Consider the following 18,172-nt stretch of genomic DNA (forward strand, 5'->3'; position numbering starts at 1 on the left):
CAAATTGTTTTCAAAAAATATATAATAAAACAGAATATATTGGTGTGCAAATGTTGAGAATTCTAGCCAGAAATAAATTTCTTTAGAAGAAAACTATTGACTATTCTTGCTCCATCTAAATCAGAATAATTTCTGTATAATCTACTGATAAGAATATTAATTATGACTAAGGGAACATTTTACTAACTGTTTCCAATGAAAATGGAATTCTAATCATTTTTAATACAACAGGAATTTATTTTGCTGCTGATAACTACCAAACAAACAGAATTATTATACAGTGAACAAAAAATAAAATTCTATTAATAGTGCCTACTTTAATTCTGACTTTAAATAAGTGCTGATAACTAAGAAGATCTTTAAGGCAAGATGTAACAAAACCATAATGTACTGTTTAGGACACTCCGAGTGGTCAAGAAAAACAGTTTATACTCGGTATACTCACTATACTCTTTTTTCATATCTCTTTAGATATGCCAATGTGCCACATCTTAACCACTGAATATCACAATTGTACGTTTACCTTTGTACTGGGGGATTTACAACCGACAAAAAAAAATGAGATAGCAGCAGTATACGGTAAACGGTTAAATATCCACAAGACAGGCGGTAAAAAGCTGCAGGGAGACACGATGAGGAACTTGAATTACAAGCCCAAAGGGTACACGTGACCAGTAAAGTTAAAGCACAGGTCAGTGTCTGCTCAGAGCAAAAAGAGAATGAGAGAGAGATGAACAGGGCGATGGCAACTCTCACCACCTAAGCATCTCTTCACCGTGCCTTCCGACTTTTCAACTTTACTAAGCGAGGGGGATGCAGATTTAGGTAAATGGCGAGGTTCTGGTTTCTGAATGGAATGTGCTTCTTGCCCACTTTTCTGGTCATTTGGTCTTCAAGTACGTTTATAGTCAACTATGTGATTGCACTGTTACGTGGAGACATCGATGTGCTCTTCCCGTACATAAGGTAAGGGAACCGACTCTTCATCACACGACTCCTTTGTTCTTTTCACAGAGGAAACCACTCATTTAGCTAGCTATTTATGTCGAAGTTAATGACTACTAAAGGCCTATGAAAACTATAGTAAAAGTTGACTATTCTGGTGTAACGACTGTACATTACTCCACACACTGATTAAATGAAATATGGGGGAAGGGGATCTATTATTGTTTCAAAGCTTTTTTAGTTTCGTTTTAGCACGAAGTTGATGCCTACGTCTCTGTGTGGAAAGCTACCCACAGGACGTGGAAACCTTCTAATAATGTTAATTTGCCAGCCCAAAAATCACATTCGCTTAAATAAGTGAGAAAGAAAGGTACATAAAAATTTTCAAACGTCATTGTAACTGTCAGAGGGTTCTGGAAATTTCCTTTGTTGTACCCTAGTTTTCAAACGGAATTAAGGCTTAGCCCTCGAACCAAATCAGGACCACATAAACAGTGCCATTACACACTATGTGTGTATTAGCTACTTTGTGTATATTAAGTTGATGTTCAAATCTTCATTAAAAAGCATGCATATGGACTTGACCAGAAGGTCCTTAAACATTGTCACTCGAGCAGTGATATTTGAAGTGACAGACCATCATTCAGCATGAGTTAGGAGGTACTGTTGTGGCTTTTGTGATTCAAAACTATTCACACAACATTTGTACCTGACCCCTGTAATGTGGCTGAATGTAGTCACAAATCCCCACAGACATGTCCCAACAGCTTTTACTGTTGTAATGGGAAACCAACTACATTTTAATACCAGTTTTTAAAGGGGAGAAAATTTGGATATGTACATGCCACCAAAGTTTTGGCCACATTGTGTGTTTCATAAAAGATGTGGAATGCATAATAATTAAACATTAATTTAAATTGCTGTTAGTAGTTTAAAGTCATTTGATTTGTTTTTCAGTGACACTGGGGCCAGCCCTCCAGAGAGCTGCATTTTTGGTTTGATGTCAACAATCACAGCTTTTGCAGGTGGGAATTGTGTTTTCATTCCATTCTTAGTGTTATATAACTTTATTGTACTTGAAAAAGTAAACAGCAAACACCCATCAAGCCAAGTGCAGCTGAATTATGAATCGGCTTTCATTTTTATTTCTTTTTTATATATTTCTCTATATTTACCTTTTCAAAAGTTAAATGAAAAAAATCCAAAAGTCCCTGATAGAGCAAAAACTGGTGCTTGATTACCCTCATGGAGGTCATGAGGGAGTCTAGTATTAGGAAGCTCTTTTAACTTGTATGTCCTTGCATCAGATGATGTTACATTATAAGAAAGAAAATTGAGGAAGCCCATTCCCAGCAGTTCAATATCTAGTAATACCTACTCAGTGTTCATATGTGTTCAAACCTATAAAGAAGATAGTCAATGATTGAAGACCATGGAAGAATCTGCTGTTTGGACAGCCAGTGGAAGTTCATTCCACCACCTGGGTTCATGACAGAGAAGAGTACTGATAATTTACTTCCATGTGTTTTAAAAGATGTTGATCAAACACTGTACTTAAACCTTAGTGGGCTCAAGGTACACATAAGCTCTTAACTAATGCCATTGCCATTCTCCCCAAAACATAAGCATAGTTCTCACAGATTTTTTTTTTATATATAATTTTTCACTGTTAATATTTAAGTCACAATGTCAAATTTGCATGGCCATAACAATGTGAAACTGTATCTGGCAAAGTGAGAAAAATCCCTTTCAGTCACTTGATGTCATAAGAGTATTGGGAAATTACATGTAACAGCTTATTTATTTTCATTGTGCATTAAATGTGACTCCCGAGCGAAGCGTCAGAGGGGGTACCTTAAGTAACAATGGAATTTCTGCTTCAGTGGCATAGCAGTTACACTTCTCTTTCTGTTGAAAATGAAACAAACTCTCCACTGCCTGACACAGCTGGAATTTAGGTTGTAAAAAAATTAGGCCTAGACACACATGGGAAGAAACTGAACCTCAAGCGGCGGCTAAACAAATTGAAACTTATACCATAGGATGCCTTTCTGTAAGGCATAGCAAGGCAAGGCAAGTTTATTTATAGAGCACCTTTCATACAGAAGCAATTCAGTCAAAGAGACAGTTAAATTAAAAGTCAGATAAAAATCATAAAAGTCCAATAAAACAATTAAATAAAAAGAGTAAAATGATTAAAAATGATCAAAACAATTTAAGATGATACAATAAAAGAAAAGAAATAAAATGCTGTTCCAGAAATAAAAGTGCAGAATATTTTAAACTGAGCTGTAGCTGCTCAAACAGGAATGTTTTAAGCCATGATTTAAAAGTGTCTAAAGTCGGGGCTCTTCTAATATTCTCAGTCAACTGGTTCCATTTATGAGTACTATTTCCATAATAGTAGCTAAACGTTGCCTCTCCATGTTTAATTTGGACCTGAGGCAGGACTCTGACTAGTTCCTAAAGATCTGAGAGATCACCTTAAAGTCTATTCTGTAACAGACTGGTATTCAATGTAAGTATTTGAGGATGGGGGTGATGTGATTTGTTCTTTTGCTCCTAGTGAGAACTCTGGCAGCTGCATTTTGAATCAGCTGAAGCTGTTTAATGGTCTTTTTTGGAAGTCCAGCTAAGAGACCATTACTGTAATCAATCCTGCTAGAAATAAAGGCATGGATAAGTTTCTCCAGGTCTGGTTTAGTCAGAAAATCTCTAATCTTACTGATGTTCTTAAGATGGTAAAATGCTGATCTAGTAACCGCTTTAATATGAGACTAAAACTGAAATCTGAGTCCATTAATACACCAAGGTTGCGAGACAGTTCTTTAGATTTGAGGGCTCTCGAGTCCAGATACGTAACCAATCTTTGTCTCTCATTGCTGTTCCCAAATAGTATAATCTCAGTTTTATCTTTATTCAGCTGCAGAAAGTTGTGTCCCATCCAGTCAGTGATGTGTTCAAGGCACTTGCTTAATGAGTCAACTGGACCAGAGTTGTTTGGGGACAGGGCCATTTAAATCTGAGTATCATCTGCATAGCTGTGATAGGACAGCCTGTAGTCTTGTAGAATCTGGCCAAGAGGAAGCATATATAAATTAAGTAAAAGTGGACCAAGAACAGAGCCCTGGGGGACACCACAGGTCACTGGCATGTGGCTTGTCTCTGAAATATTATTTTCTATTTCTACAAAGTAGTTCCTGCCTTCCATGTAAGAAACGAACCACTTCAAGACTGTTCCTGAGAGTCCAACCCAGTTTGCGAGTCTATCTATAAGAATCTAAGCATTAAAGTCAAGAAGTAATAGAAGAGATACCTTTCCAGCCTCCGTATTTAAGCGAATGTCATTAATGACCTTAATTAGAGCAGTCTCAGCGCTGTGTTTAGACCGGAACCCAGACTGGAATTTGTCTAGGCTACTGTTTATGGACAAGAAACTACTGATTCGCCTGAAAACTATTTTCTCAATGATTTTGCCAATGAACGGTAAATTACAAATTGGTCTGTAGTTACTTATCTGAGATGATTATAATTTTTTCTTTACAACTGCAGTTTTTAGTGAGCTCAGAAAGACTCCCTACACGAGTGAGGTGTTTACAATGTGGAGTAGGTCTGGTGCTATAGTGTGAAACACACTCTTTAAAAATGTGGTTGGTAGTGTGTCAAGACTGCAAGTGGATGGTTTGAGATGATTAACTGTGTCAAATAAAATTTGATTATTAACAGTTCTGAACTCTGACATTTTAACCAATGAGTTTTATGAGGTGATGAAAAGGGTACAGACTCATTGTTGGATATAGATGTACTAATCGCTTGTCAGATATTCTTTATTTTAGTGTTAAAAAATAATGCAAACTCATTACATCTTTCAGTTGTTAATAATTCAGGTGCCATTTGTTTGGGTGAGTTAGTAAGTCTGTCGACCCCAGTGAAGAGGATTTTGCTGTTGTTAATGTTATTGTTGATGATGCTAGAGAAATAGGATTGTTGTGTTTTGCATATTATCGGGTTGTATTCACGTAGCCTATCTTTGTAGATTTCTTTGTGAATATGAAGACTTGTTTTACGACATCTGCGTTCTGCCTTGCGACACTCCCTCTTTTGGATTTGAACAACAGACACATTTCTCCATGGCGCTTTCTGTTTGCAAGACAAAGCCTTCACTTTAACTGGCGCAATCTCATCCATAACACTGACAATTTTTGAATTAAAACTATTCAGCAGATCATCAACAAAGTTGGATCATTCACATGGTGTAGTGCACAATTTACTCATGAAAAGTGTAGCTGTGCAGTCCTTTATAATCCTTTTCTTGAGACAAACTCTTCTGTCTCTGATGACTGGTGAGGCCCACATATCAAAGAACACACAGTAGTGATCTGACAATGCAACGTCCTTCACAGTCACTGATATGTTGAGATTCTTTGAGATAACAATATCCAGTGTGTGACCATGGCAATGTGTACTCCCTGTAATATGCTGTGAAAGACCAAAAGAATGCAATATGGTGTGTAGTTCCTTGGCAAAACAGTCCTTGGGATTGTCGATATGTGTCTTAAAGTCAGCAGCAATAGCAAAATGGTCAAAGTCAGTAGAAATAAAAGACAGCATCTCTTTAAATTCATCAATAAAATTAGCACTGTACTTCGGAGGCCTGTAGACAGTTACTAGTAATACCTGTGGTGTCCCTTTGAGAACTACACAGAGATACTCAAATGTTGAGAAGTCACCAAATGATAACTGCTTGCACTGAAAAGAACCATGGAACAGAGCAGCTAGACCTCCACCTTTTCTACTGGCACGAGATGCATTTAAAAAATTAAAATCTGGAGGAGCCGACTCCAATAAAACAGTTGCAGCACTACATTAATTTAGCCAAGTCTCAGTTAAAAGTATAAAATCAAGCTCATGTGCTGTAATAAAATCATTAATTAAGTGTGATTTATTTGTGAGAGATCTGATATTTAGAAGAGCTAACTGAGTAACTCATGCACTTCGCCACAGGATCTCTGTCTCAATTTTATATGCTGTAGATTGGCTACATTCACAGAATCTGACCTGAACTCCCTGTCCTTTCTCTCTCTGATAAGTACTGGAATAGGAGAGATTACAGGCACCAATGGTCCAAGCTTGTTTTGAAAACATGTACTGCTGACATCATCACTGCAGCAGCCAGGACCCGAAAAACATCACTTTTCCTCGCCCTAATCAGCTTACGAAGCTGTGTGAAGCTCCTGCTGACGATGGGGCCGTGAGCGAAGCTGCCTTTCCGGGGGTCGAGGAACTTGTCTCTTCCGTTGAGGTGCTCTAGGTGGTGATGGAGCGTGATTTTTCTTAGGGGACAGTGTCATTCTTTCCAATAATCCACTTCACATTTGTGTACTCAGCCAGTACAGCTGGAAGCTTTGCAGTAAGTTCAGGGACTGTGATGTTTGGCTCACATCACACTATGAGTTTTGGGTTTGTTACCCCATTAACAGTGTCATCTCCAAAGATCAGGGTGTCTGCTGTAGGTTTGTTAGGGTTTTGTGACCGGCTGACACTTCTGGCACTTTCTGCATTGTGTTCACTGCATTTGTGATTCTCACAAAGGGCATGCAGTGGTTCAAATCTGTTTTTCAACTGAAGTGAGTAAGACCGATATTCTGGTCTGGTTCTGGGCTGTGATCTCTCAGCAGCATTGTTAGGTTTAGCAGCTGAATTTCCTGGACCAGCTGTGGTACCAGGAGTAGAAGACAAGACTACAGAGCTATAAACACACGGTAATTGGGTCTAGCTTCAATTTGTACCCATTGCCTGTCTCTAGCTGTACTCACGGCAGTGTTGCCATCCACACGATCCTCTGGTCTGGATCGGTGTTCCTCCACTGTCCGCTGCTCTGTTAAGTCTTCAGCCCACTGTCTGCTGCCTGTACTCCCACTCACTGTTACTCCTTGCACAGCTCCGAAATGCCAGTCCTTATACTCTGATAGCAGGTTCTGAAAATCCCACATTACTCTATCACAGAAAAACAAGTAGGTTTTGAAAAAATAGAAGGAAAGAAATAGAAGATAAGCAGCAAAGCGTCTGAATGGCAAGGAAGCAGGAAGCAGAATTCGATGCACAGACAATAAATTCCCCATTAATTGCAATTTGACAGTTTCACAACTCTGGCATTTTATAAGAAATCTGTGTATAAACACAGAGAGACTAACTTTATGATTGGATATAATTTTTACATATCGCAACCCATAAGGGTCCATGTACCTTTTGTTAATTGGTTTTCCATTTCTAATCCTGCAATAGAAAAATGGATAATGACTCATTTCCCTACTTTGTATGTTATCAACAGTACCAGAGAATGTGGTAAGAGAATTTCTTAAATCATATTTATCACATTATATCGGAATTATATCGGAAATGGGTTGTTCTCCGTTTTTCTATTGCAGGATTATTAATGGAAAACCAATTAACAAAAGGTACACGGTTCCATAAGATTGACTGTACCAAATGCCAAATTGCCCAAGCTGCAACACCTTAGCAAGCACCAGAAGTTCTTAGCAACACCCTGCCAACCATCCAACCACCAGAGCAACCACCTAAAAAACAACAAAATACTATAGCAACTAGCAACCACCTGGGATTCATAGGCCACCACCTAGCTAAAACCTAGCAAACAGCTGGTGATTATTTAAGCTGCATAATAATAGGAATAAACTTTTCCCTTCCTTCTTAAATAACAGCAGCAGCTCCTGTGCCAGTCATTCTCAAACATGCTGTTTCCTGCTGAGTGCTAGGAGGAAAATGCAGTGAGATAGCTCACATTTGTTTCAGAGAACTTGGACCTAACGTTCTCTTTCAACTTTAAAGGCGACGTTTTCTATTTAAATTGACAAAACCATTTTTATTAAATTCTGAGGATGTTTCCTCACAATTTGAGCTCTTAGGTCTGTCTTTATGCTCAAATCCAGTCTAATGTGTTTAAGAAGCCCCAGCATCAGTAAATGGGTAATGGGTGTCTCAGTCCGGTATGCTAGACTTTCTCTCGACTCCCAGCAAAGAAAACAGGAACTTTTAGAGAAAATGCCAAACTTTGAATTGCATGGTTTTGGAAGTGACCTGAAAGGCAGAAGCTAGGGAGTACTGTATTACAATACTGTACTGTGCCTCCATAAAGGGCAAAAATCAGAGACTATGCCCCACCCAGACAAGCACACTAATAGAAGATGCTTGGGCCCCAAACACAGTTAGAAGGCAGAACTGTGTTTGCTCAGTCCAAGCCCTCAATCCAAGATGGTGCAATATCCAGACAGAAGAACTGATCAACACTTTCAGGGCTTATTCCTTTGGTGGACTGGTTTACCTAAAGGTACGTTTGTACACTCTGTGTACAAACCTACATGTTTCATCCAAGGATCAGTTGTCAGCTCAAGGGAAATGAGATTAACCTTTAGTTTCTAGCAGAAAAGATAAGTGATTTTCTTTGTCCCTGGTGAGGGTGGTTTTAAATAATAGCTGCCTGTAGTGGAGCCTGGCAGAACCACTTCCACACTAGAAGTGTGAACTAGAAGATCTACAACAGGAAAGAGGGGAAAAAATTGATGTAATGGGGATTTTGTTTGTCCCAATACCACCTTACCTTCACCATACATGCTAGTAGGGGGAGTAGCTTCTTGGTGGAAGGAGGGTGAGTAAGCAATCGTTTCACTTTAGTCAAGTCAAGCTCCACTTGGACTCCACTGACTGCCTTGACAAGTGGGCCAATCTGTGGATCTCCACAAAGTCAAAGTTGCCAACTGAAGATTTGCTAAGGGAGCAAACAGGTTTGGACATTTTGCCCCTGTAACAGAGAAAAAACCAGGGGCGCACGTTTCTGGACTCATTGGTGGTACTTGGAGGTTTTGGTTTGATAATGGGTGGTACTTGGTCTAAGTTTAAGTTTGAGAACCATTTATATAAATCAAAAGTCTGGTAAACTGGTTATATTTTTGTGATTCATTTGTCAGTGTAATGTCAGCTGTTGTGCCAATGGTGCTTTCATAGTTGTACAGAGGGCTATTCCAATAGTATGATACTGAAAATATTCTAAAAATAAAAATGCTGTCCTGGAGTTTTTTTGTCTTGTTATGTTTTGTCATTTCTCTTGTATTATTCGCTTCACTTGATGCAGAATATTTAGGGTTAGTGTGGTTAAGGACATTGGTCATACATTAATGTAGAAAAATTGTATAGTTTTAATATTGCAGGCTTTAATTAACGAAACTGGTATCTGCTTGCTGGCACTGACAGCTTGGGTATTAGCCAACACTGTTACAATCTTTTTTTTTGTCTTTTCTTTAGAACAATTAACCTTTAAAACGATCTATTTTTAATTAAGACAGTACATTTAAGATGATCATCCAAAATCACCCAGAAACCATTAAAATATTCTACACTACACATAGTATAGAATATTAGTATAAGATAGTAATATCCTTTTTGTTTTTTCTTTTCCAGGTTTTGCCACTATGTTCGCCAGATATAAATATGTAGAGTGTATAAATCAGAATAGAGGCTCCATTCCTATCCTGAACAAAACTGCTTTTGCCTTTGCTTTCATTTCTTGTTTGGGAATGTGTTTTGTAGCTACATTTCAGGTATGTCCATTAACATGTTCATGAACTAGTTATCAAAAATCGCAGTATAATTTGTATTGCAATTATTAATTGTATTGTTAAATTTGATATTTATTTGATACATATTGTTGATTATTACCATATTAAGCTTTTATAAAATTCACTCTTGTCTGGTAGTCTGTTACCAAAGCTTGTGTTGGAAATGCCTATATTTTGTGTGTGTGTGTGTGGGTATATATATATATATATATATATATATATATATATATATGCAGATGTATATATTACTTATTATATATATTTATATTATATTATATATATATATATATAAAGATGCATCTCAGTAAATTAGAATATCATCAAAAAGGTAATTTATTTCAAATTCAAAATGTGAAATTCATTATATAGATTCATCACAGAGTGATCTTTTTCTATTGTTTATTTCTTTTAATGTTGATGATTATGGATTACAGCCAATGAAAACCCAAGGGTCATTATCTCAGAAAATAAGAATAATCACCTGCAAAGGTGTCCCAAGCCTTTAAAATGGTCCCTTAGTCTGGTTCAGTAGGCTACACAATCATGGAGAAGACTGCTGACTTGACAGATGTCCAGAAAGCAGTCACTGACACCCTCCTGCTGTATCCAAGCATATTAAAGGGAAGTTAAATGGAAGGATAAAGTGTGGTTGAAAATGGTGCACAAACAAAAGCCATTCAAAAATTTGGGGGAGATTCACATGGAGTGGACTGCTGCTGGAGTCAGTGCTTCAGGAGCCACCACACAGACGTGTCCAGGACATGGGCCACAACTGTCGCATTCCTTGTGTCAAGTCACTTATGACCCAGAGACAAAACCAGAAGAGTCTTACCTGGGCCAAGGAGAAAAAGGACAGGACTGTTGCTCAGTGTCCAAAGTCTTGTTTTCAGATTAATTTTGCATTTCATTTGGAAATCAAGGTCCCACAGTCTGGAGCAAGAGTGGAGAGGCACACTATCCAAGCTGCTTGAGTCTAGTGTTGAGTCTCCACAATCAGTGATGATTTGGGGAGCCATGTTCTCATCTGCTGGTGTTGGTCAACTGTGTTATATCAAGTCCAAAGTGAGTGCAACCGTGTACCAGGACATTTTAGAGCACTTCATTCTTCCCTCTGCTGGCAAGCTTTATGGAGATGTGGATTTCTGAAGGCCTGAAAGCAGCTATCAATGCAACCTGGGCTTCCATAACACCTTAGCAGAGCTACAGGCTGATCACCATGCCACATTGATGCAGTAATTCATGCAAAAGGAGCCCCAACCAAGTATTGAGTGCATATACTGTACATACTTTTCAGTAGACCAACATTTCTGTATTAAAAATAATTTTTTAAATTTGTCTTATATAATAACCTCTGGGTTTTCACTGGCTGTAAGCCATAATCATCGACATAAAAAGAAATAAACACTTGAAATAGATTAATCTGTTTGTAATGAATCTATACGAGTTTCACTTTTTGAATTGAATTACTGAAATTAATTATTATTTTAATGATATTCTAATTTATTGAGATGCACATCTATATCTATCTATTTATCTATTCAGTATGAAAATATCAATTAATAAATTTACGCATGCCCATGTATATAATATATGTTTACTTGTATTTAATGTCTTGTTTTAGGAAACAGTCCTCAGAAAGGTCCATGACTTCGGTGCTTTTATTTTCTTCATCTCTGGAGTAATTTACATCATTCTTCAGACCATAATTTCATATAAGGCTTATCCTTATGGAACTTCAAAAGCTGTGTGCTATATTCGCACCATATTTGCCATTGTGGCCTTCCTGGCAGTATTTCCAAGTATCCTTTATATTTTGGAAGCACAAGCACCCAGTTGCTTTAATCGTTTTTAATGATGTAGTACAAAGATATTTTTTGCTGTAATAAAAGTGTCTGCCTTTTTATTCAATAAGCACATGTCCTGTGCATTTTCTTTAACATTCCTTAAGCTATCATTTGTGGGTTCATTACGAAATCAACCCAATTACACTGGAACACACATGACAAGGTAAAGTATACACATTCCAACATTTCTGAACAAGACTGAAGAATACTGTTCCAATCTCTTACAAGTTATAATATTAATTTTATCAAATGTTATATTAGGATTTAATAAAATCCTAAAAGAATGCTAGTTCTTCTTTATTATCATTATTGATTAAAAGTGACATTAGCTAACCATTTAGTAATGCTTATTACTCTCTTAAGTATCATGAATTATGTACCCTTATTGTAAAGAGGGTTACCAAGAAATTATATAAGAAATATATCATTTTTGATGTTTGTCTCTGTGGTCTATAGGACTACACACCCCATTTGGTCAGCGCTGTGTGTGAATGGACTGTCGCATTTAGTTTTGTCTTCTTCTTCTTCACATATATACAAGAATTCAAGGTTAGTTCACAGAAACCATTAAAAATTTTCAGATTTATTAACATTGAGATGGCCCAATACCATTTTATTCCAATAAAATATGATATTAAAACTTTAAAACTCTTACAGTACATTTAAAAAAAAGACAGCCTAAAATCTTGTCATTCTTAAATTCAATGCTATTTATGATGAGCACCTAGCATCTATTTTACACACTATACCTATCAGGTAACATTTGAACTTGCCTCATATAGGACTTAAAGTGTACACTATATTGCTACCAATAAAATTGTGGACACACAATTGCCAAGTGTATTTTCTGAAATCAAGGTTATCATTCAGGCAAATATGTTGGTGCTCAAAAGTTTGTGAACTCTTATTTAATAAATCTGCATAAATATGACATAAAACATCATCTGAAGTCTTAAAAGTAGATAAAAAATAAACCAATTAAACAATCAATCTGTGAGATGTCTGGGACTGAAATTATATATATTTCCTTTTTTTAATTGGGTACTGTTTATCTACTTCTGATGTCAGTTCATATTATCTGCTGTTCATAGTTTTGCAGAAATAAAGGAAAAAGCTCACACACTACTGGAAAAAAAAATTGAGAGGCACTAATTGTTTTCCCCGCTCTCTTACAGCAGTTCACCTTGAAAGTGAATACAGAATTACTGGAGTCTACATGACAGCCCCATTACACTATGGCCATTAAGACAGAATTTACGAGTGAATGTTCAAGTTAATGTTGGACAAATTTATATATTTTTTGTATTCTTTGTATGTACTTTAATCCAAATGTGTTTTATAATCATTTTCAATTTTGTATCCATTTACTTGATATTCACTTAATCACAGTGATCACCTATCACAGTAATGCCTACAAGGACCATATTGTATTGATAACAACTATTGCACTTTAGTCCATGTCATTTTAATGTTGTCCAACTCTTAACAGTGATACAGCAATAAAGAGATTACCATGTGATTACCCAGAGTGCATATGACTGGTGTATTGGGAAACAAAAGCACATGATTTTGTCATTACTGGTTACTACAGACAGATTCCAGTGGTTTCCCTGTGGTTAGGTGCACTGGTCATTTACAGGAATTCTCAGTCAGTGGTTTAGGATTCTTTGTGAAGTAGAAGGCTCACTTCTATAAAATTAACAACATGATCAACATTCAGTATGTAAATGTAAGAGACCCAGCCTTCCATTTTCAGTCAAATCAAATAATAAGCAGATGTTATTTATTTTTTTAGCGTCAGAAAAAAAAAACAACAGAAAATGTAGAATTAACGAAAGCATTCTCAAATTAATAGACACAAACCTACATATTTAATTTTTTCAGTATGTAGTGCATTCACTCTTTGCCTTTATTAAAGGTTCCAATCTAGTCGAGTGGACTTGCTTTCAATGTTTCTAATGAAATCTACAGTGGGTTTAATTCCATACTTCCTAAGTTCAGTTTTAGAAATCACATCTCTGGCTGTCTGTACCAAGTTTATACTCATTATTTAACAAAACTTTCTCTAGATATCCGATATCAAGTTTGTGTTTTTCTTTTCTCAACAATGGCTTTTTGACAGCTACAGGTCAATTTAGATCTTCTTACCATTGACAGAAACACTCCTATCTCTCACAGAGGAAACATTTCAGTACAATTTATCATTTGTTTCCTTTCGCCTTCCCTTCATTGTGCAAACAGATTAATTTCTAGTCTTCTAAAAAATAACTCCTTTAGCAATTTTAGATGGACATAAGAAGGAAAAAAGCAGAAGTGCCTTAGGGTAAGTGTGTAAGTGTTTATGTTCCTTTAAGTAGCACATACATCTGGGAACAGTTTTTACTGGAGGAAGTGTAGACAGAAGGATGGAAGAGTGGCAGTAGAATGCATTAAATTACACAACACTTTTGTTGTACAATGAATCTACTTTTTTCTGATGCTGAAATATATATACATATAAATAAAATTTCTGCTCTCTGATTTTTCACAATACTCGACACGATAACGAGTAAAAACTGCACTACAAAATACACAAATATACAATAGCCTTGCAACATCAACCAAAGAATAATTATTGACTTGACAATGACAACAAGGTCACATTTAACTTCAGAATGTCACACTGTTTCTTGCTGTCATCCTGATTCTTCCTCTCAACATAAAATCATTCATCCACATAGTCATCTAAATGAGATGAGAAGTGTTATACAATCATAAGTAATCTTCTACATTTTTGATAAATGGCAGTTAGTCCAGTTCTTATCGAAAAGGGTAGTACTTATGCTTACTATTTAGTAACATCTTTCTCTTCTGCACGTCTGCATCTAAGGCACATATACATAGTGCAACTCCGTGTATTTCCATATTAGGCATGTACTGTAAGTACAAATACCTGGTATAGAGCTGAACAGGACTAATGACAATATACAGTTCCTGATTGTCTGCAGCAACTGAATCAATCAATCACTGAAAGATGATTCACTGCCTGAACTGTCATCGTCTTGTCCTTCTGTCACTTTCTTGCCACAGTCTGGAACAGGGGCATCTGGGGAACTGAATGTGAAACAAAACATCTAATTTAACAAGAGTCACTACCATATTTATACAGGCTGATGTGCAGAAGAGCAAAAGGCATATTTATTTAAAATACTCACTCTAAAAGACTGGGGTCCAAGCCCTCAAGGATCATTTTGTTTTTTATTGCCATGACCGGAACACCCTTAAGATACAGAGGAATTAATATGAGTGGTTAGTTTCAGCTGTTAAACAATTGTTTACCTCAGTTATGGTACAAGAACACAAAATTATTGGGGCTTCTAACAGCTTAATTCAATAAGCAGCAAAAACATGTTAACACGTGTACAATAAAGATACTGTATAAAATTGCACACAACATTCAGGTAATGTGTGTGGTTGTTTGTGTGTTTAGGTATCATGCAACAACATTTAACATAACTCAATCATATTTTAGAATTGTAACTGTTTATTTAATCAGTAACAAAACACTATTACTGGAATTGCACAAAGGAAACGACAATGACGTACCACTTGCACCATTTTCAGATATCTGGCATAACGTGGGTCTTTGGCTACAGTCATTACATTATCTGCCACCGCCTCTTGTTTTTGCTCCTGAGGAACTTCTTGTCTAGGATCCTGCAAAACATCAACAAACATACACATTATATATATAATAAAAAGACTCCTAAATCAAGTGAACCTTTAATAAAGTGAATATAGGTTCCACTTTTCTTGGAATAATGAGTAAAACTGGCAAAGGTTGTGTGTTCTTCAAAAATACAGTTAATCCTGTAGCGAAAAAGGAATCAGGCTGTTAGTAGTTTATTAACTAAGATGCAAGTTCTGTCAAAACAGCAGACTGTGCTAACACAACCCAGCTGACATGTCTCTGCAAAGGAAAAAGTAAATCCTCTCAATCCTTCATTTTTGGTAGCCCATAATCAAATCTCAGTTTTCCAGCACTTTTTTTCAGATTATTTAATGTGCCAACATTTATTTATAAATTTGTAAAGTATAATATATTTTACATGGCTTCAGCTGATGTGTTCAGTATTTTAGTGTTTTCTTTTCTCTTTCAAATATTTGGAACAGAATAAAATAATTTCTCATGCATTGCACTGTGCAAGGCAACTGCAATGTGACAACAACAAGTGTGTATAAAAAAAATACACAACATAGAATTCAAATTAATATTGTCGCTCTTCAATTAAAAACATGCATCTCCATTTTTGTGGATTTTTACTTTTCTACATCACCTGACATCATGTAAAAATTTCATGATGAATGGACCAATAGAAATGCTCCAAAATTGCTTGGAATAAAATCTTTTTACACTGACTTCCATAAAAAGTTAAGAAGGTTTTTCCTTCTCCTGAAAAGTTATTATTTTGGGAGATACATGTTTTAAAGTTGGACAGCGACAATATTACATTTTTGAGAGGGTCTTTGTTTGAAGGTCTACCTCAGAAGGAGGAGAGGAACCAGTTGGGGCTGCAGCACCACTGGATCCACCTACTGGTCCGTTACTCTCTGTAGAAGGCCTCTGACTCACACCATCCACTGTCACATCCTCCAGGCCAGGGATTGAGGACAGCTTTAGGATAACAAAATACATATACAACAATATGGCACCTAAAGACTTGGTCAAAGGCAGTGTAGCTGTAATTGGTGAGCTAGATCCAATTGATAAACAAATTAATCTTATAGTGCTAAATAGCTCTATAATTTAATGTATTATGTGTGGCTATACAGACTGCACTGTGAGTTTAATGATGTAAGCACAAACTTACCTTTGCCTCCAATATGCTGAGAGTTGTTTCAATCTGTTGGATTCGTAACGATATTGTTGCAAGTTTCTACAACAATAAGAAAATACGACAAACCATATAATAATTATTATAATTACCTTGCTCCATTTACGTACAACAGACTTGATTTTGAGATTAAGGCACATGATCGAAACACAAAATAATAGTGCTCTTAACACAGGAAGTTACACTAAGAGTTGAGAATGGTCCTGCAACAGCCCATCAAGATATGTGTTACATGCAGTGGTGCAAATTTGGTGTGAAATAAAAAGCAAGGCTACAATTTATAAACTCAGAAAAAAATTGTACTATTAATAAGTAAAATAATAATAATAATAATAAAGTACAAGGAATAAATAGCCATAATATAGTATATTTGTAACGTCAGGACAGGTAAGACCTTTATGTTTGTAGTTACTGTCACTTCTAAACAAGACAAATATTTTGTTCAAACTGTAATCAAAAGCCATATAACAACTGATATCACAGCGGTATGCAACTCCCAATATTTATTTTCCCTTAAAATGTAGATAACAAAAAAGTAAAGTTTGTTGCAGTAATGTACTTTTTAAATGTCCATGGTTTTACACATACACACACCTTATCACATAAACCTGCCTTAGTCTAACCTGATCTGGTTAGTCAGAGGTTTACCAAAACTGTAATTCCTGTGTATAATTAACATGAATATTGGCTTGAGTTAATGATAATGGTGACACAGAAACAGAGCAGTTGAAGACAGTTGTTCTTTATACATGTAATGTATTCGTGGTTTTATTTACCTCCTCACAGACGGTGGAAAACCGGTTAAGGAACTGCACCGTATGAACAATGAACTGATTCAGGAAAGCAACAATTCTCCTTTGTGGGATGGCAGGAACCTAGTGGAAAACATTTATATTTTCAGCAAGGTAGAGCCCCACTAGTGAAATCTCTTCAAAGACATGGGAACAGCTTTATTAGGCTTGGGAAGGAGATTTATAATGTGAGAGAGTGACATAATCAAGTGTGGGATTGCGAGCCTAATTAAGTAGTTTTTACTAATAGTAGCATTACTAATGGCTCCATCAATTAAAGCCCAAAGAACTCATCTCTGTTCATCGAAAGAACATATTTATCAGTTACTTCCAAGAAAGAAATGTGTAACTCATTTGCACACATTTACGTTTATTTAGGAATCACTGGTCCACGAATAAGCCATTAGTCCCTGCCTCCATCTCCACCGACCCCTCTGCCACAGGCCTAGAGTTTTAAGGCCAAACCCCACAGGTTGACAGGATTAGCTCTTTGGTTTTAATTTGTCAGAAACCCTGGCTGTCTGAATCCGCGTATTTTTGAATACTGCAATTTCAAAGTGGAAATGTTCAGTCATGACACCCTTTCCTAATGTATTAATAACAACACAAGGGCATGTTAAAAATCAATTTTAATTGAGGGGGGCCTTTAAGTCGTTCCAGTGCCTTAGTTTATTATGAAGAGTTATCAGCAGTAGTGTTCTTCAAACAACAATAAATCAGAATAAAGGATTAGTTCATTAGTTTCATGCGCGGTGTCTTCTCCGGGAGAAGAGCAGCGGGGACGCGCACACGAAAATAAACTCACCTTCGTGAGATCTACTCCAGAGCCCACGATCGGCAACCCGTCCTCGTCCATACTATACCTCGGGGGCGGACACCACTTCACTAGCCGCAATGCCTGAGACTGATTTAAATCATCTACATCAGTCCCTCTCTCTCCATCTTCATGCCACTCTCCTCACGTGACTTCTCGGCAACCCGTGACTTCTACGTGTGAGAGCCACAATAAAAGTCCTGGGGTAGAGACGGAAATATAATACAATGAAATAATTTATTCATAAATAATTATTTCATAAAATAATTAT

At 36.6% G+C, this 18,172-nt stretch overlaps 2 protein-coding genes across 3 annotated transcripts; one reads left to right on the forward strand and one right to left on the reverse strand.

Moving 5' to 3' along the window:
• Positions 1–727: 727 nt before the first annotated feature.
• dram1 (DNA-damage regulated autophagy modulator 1) lies at positions 728–12,883 on the forward strand. The gene is made up of 7 exons (XM_066669668.1): positions 728–966; positions 1,903–1,970; positions 9,421–9,560; positions 11,200–11,377; positions 11,527–11,585; positions 11,879–11,971; positions 12,598–12,883. The coding sequence occupies exons 1-7, from the start codon at positions 830–832 to the stop codon at positions 12,640–12,642; spliced, it is 720 nt and encodes a 239-aa protein (XP_066525765.1). The 5' UTR covers positions 728–829; the 3' UTR covers positions 12,643–12,883.
• washc3 (WASH complex subunit 3) lies at positions 12,884–18,064 on the reverse strand. Of its 2 annotated transcripts, XR_010802301.1 has the most exons (8): positions 17,893–18,064; positions 17,073–17,171; positions 16,273–16,338; positions 15,945–16,076; positions 15,008–15,118; positions 14,617–14,681; positions 14,251–14,515; positions 12,884–14,146 (listed from the first exon to the last, which is right to left on the reverse strand). XR_010802301.1 is itself a non-coding variant. In XM_066669669.1 (7 exons), exons 1-7 carry the CDS (start codon positions 17,941–17,943, stop codon positions 14,422–14,424), a joined length of 618 nt encoding a protein of 205 aa, XP_066525766.1. In that variant the 5' UTR covers positions 17,944–18,064; the 3' UTR covers positions 12,884–14,421. The 2 variants fall into 2 exon arrangements, 1 of the variants encoding a protein (XP_066525766.1); XM_066669669.1 differs by having other exon boundaries at positions 12,884–14,515.
• Between the last annotated feature and the right edge of the window lie 108 nt (positions 18,065–18,172).

Source organism: Hoplias malabaricus, chromosome 4 (genome assembly GCF_029633855.1).
Source record: "Hoplias malabaricus isolate fHopMal1 chromosome 4, fHopMal1.hap1, whole genome shotgun sequence".
Taxonomy (NCBI): domain Eukaryota; kingdom Metazoa; phylum Chordata; class Actinopteri; order Characiformes; family Erythrinidae; genus Hoplias; species Hoplias malabaricus.

Excerpts from the sequence above, each read along its gene's own strand:
- dram1 (XM_066669668.1), top strand. The coding sequence starts at position 830 with ATGGCGAGGTTCTGGTTTCTGAATGGAATGTGCTTCTTGCCCACTTTT. Across the intron at positions 1,971-9,420 it reads AACAATCACAGCTTTTGCAG|GTTTTGCCACTATGTTCGCC; the intron begins GTGGGAATTGTG and ends TTTCTTTTCCAG. Across the intron at positions 11,586-11,878 it reads ACTGGAACACACATGACAAG|GACTACACACCCCATTTGGT; the intron begins GTAAAGTATACA and ends TGTGGTCTATAG.
- washc3 (XM_066669669.1), bottom strand. The coding sequence starts at position 17,943 with ATGGACGAGGACGGGTTGCCGATCGTGGGCTCTGGAGTAGATCTCACG. Across the intron at positions 16,077-16,272 it reads TCAGCATATTGGAGGCAAAG|CTGTCCTCAATCCCTGGCCT; the intron begins GTAAGTTTGTGC and ends GTTATCCTAAAG. Across the intron at positions 15,119-15,944 it reads GTTCCTCTCCTCCTTCTGAG|GATCCTAGACAAGAAGTTCC; the intron begins GTAGACCTTCAA and ends GATGTTTTGCAG.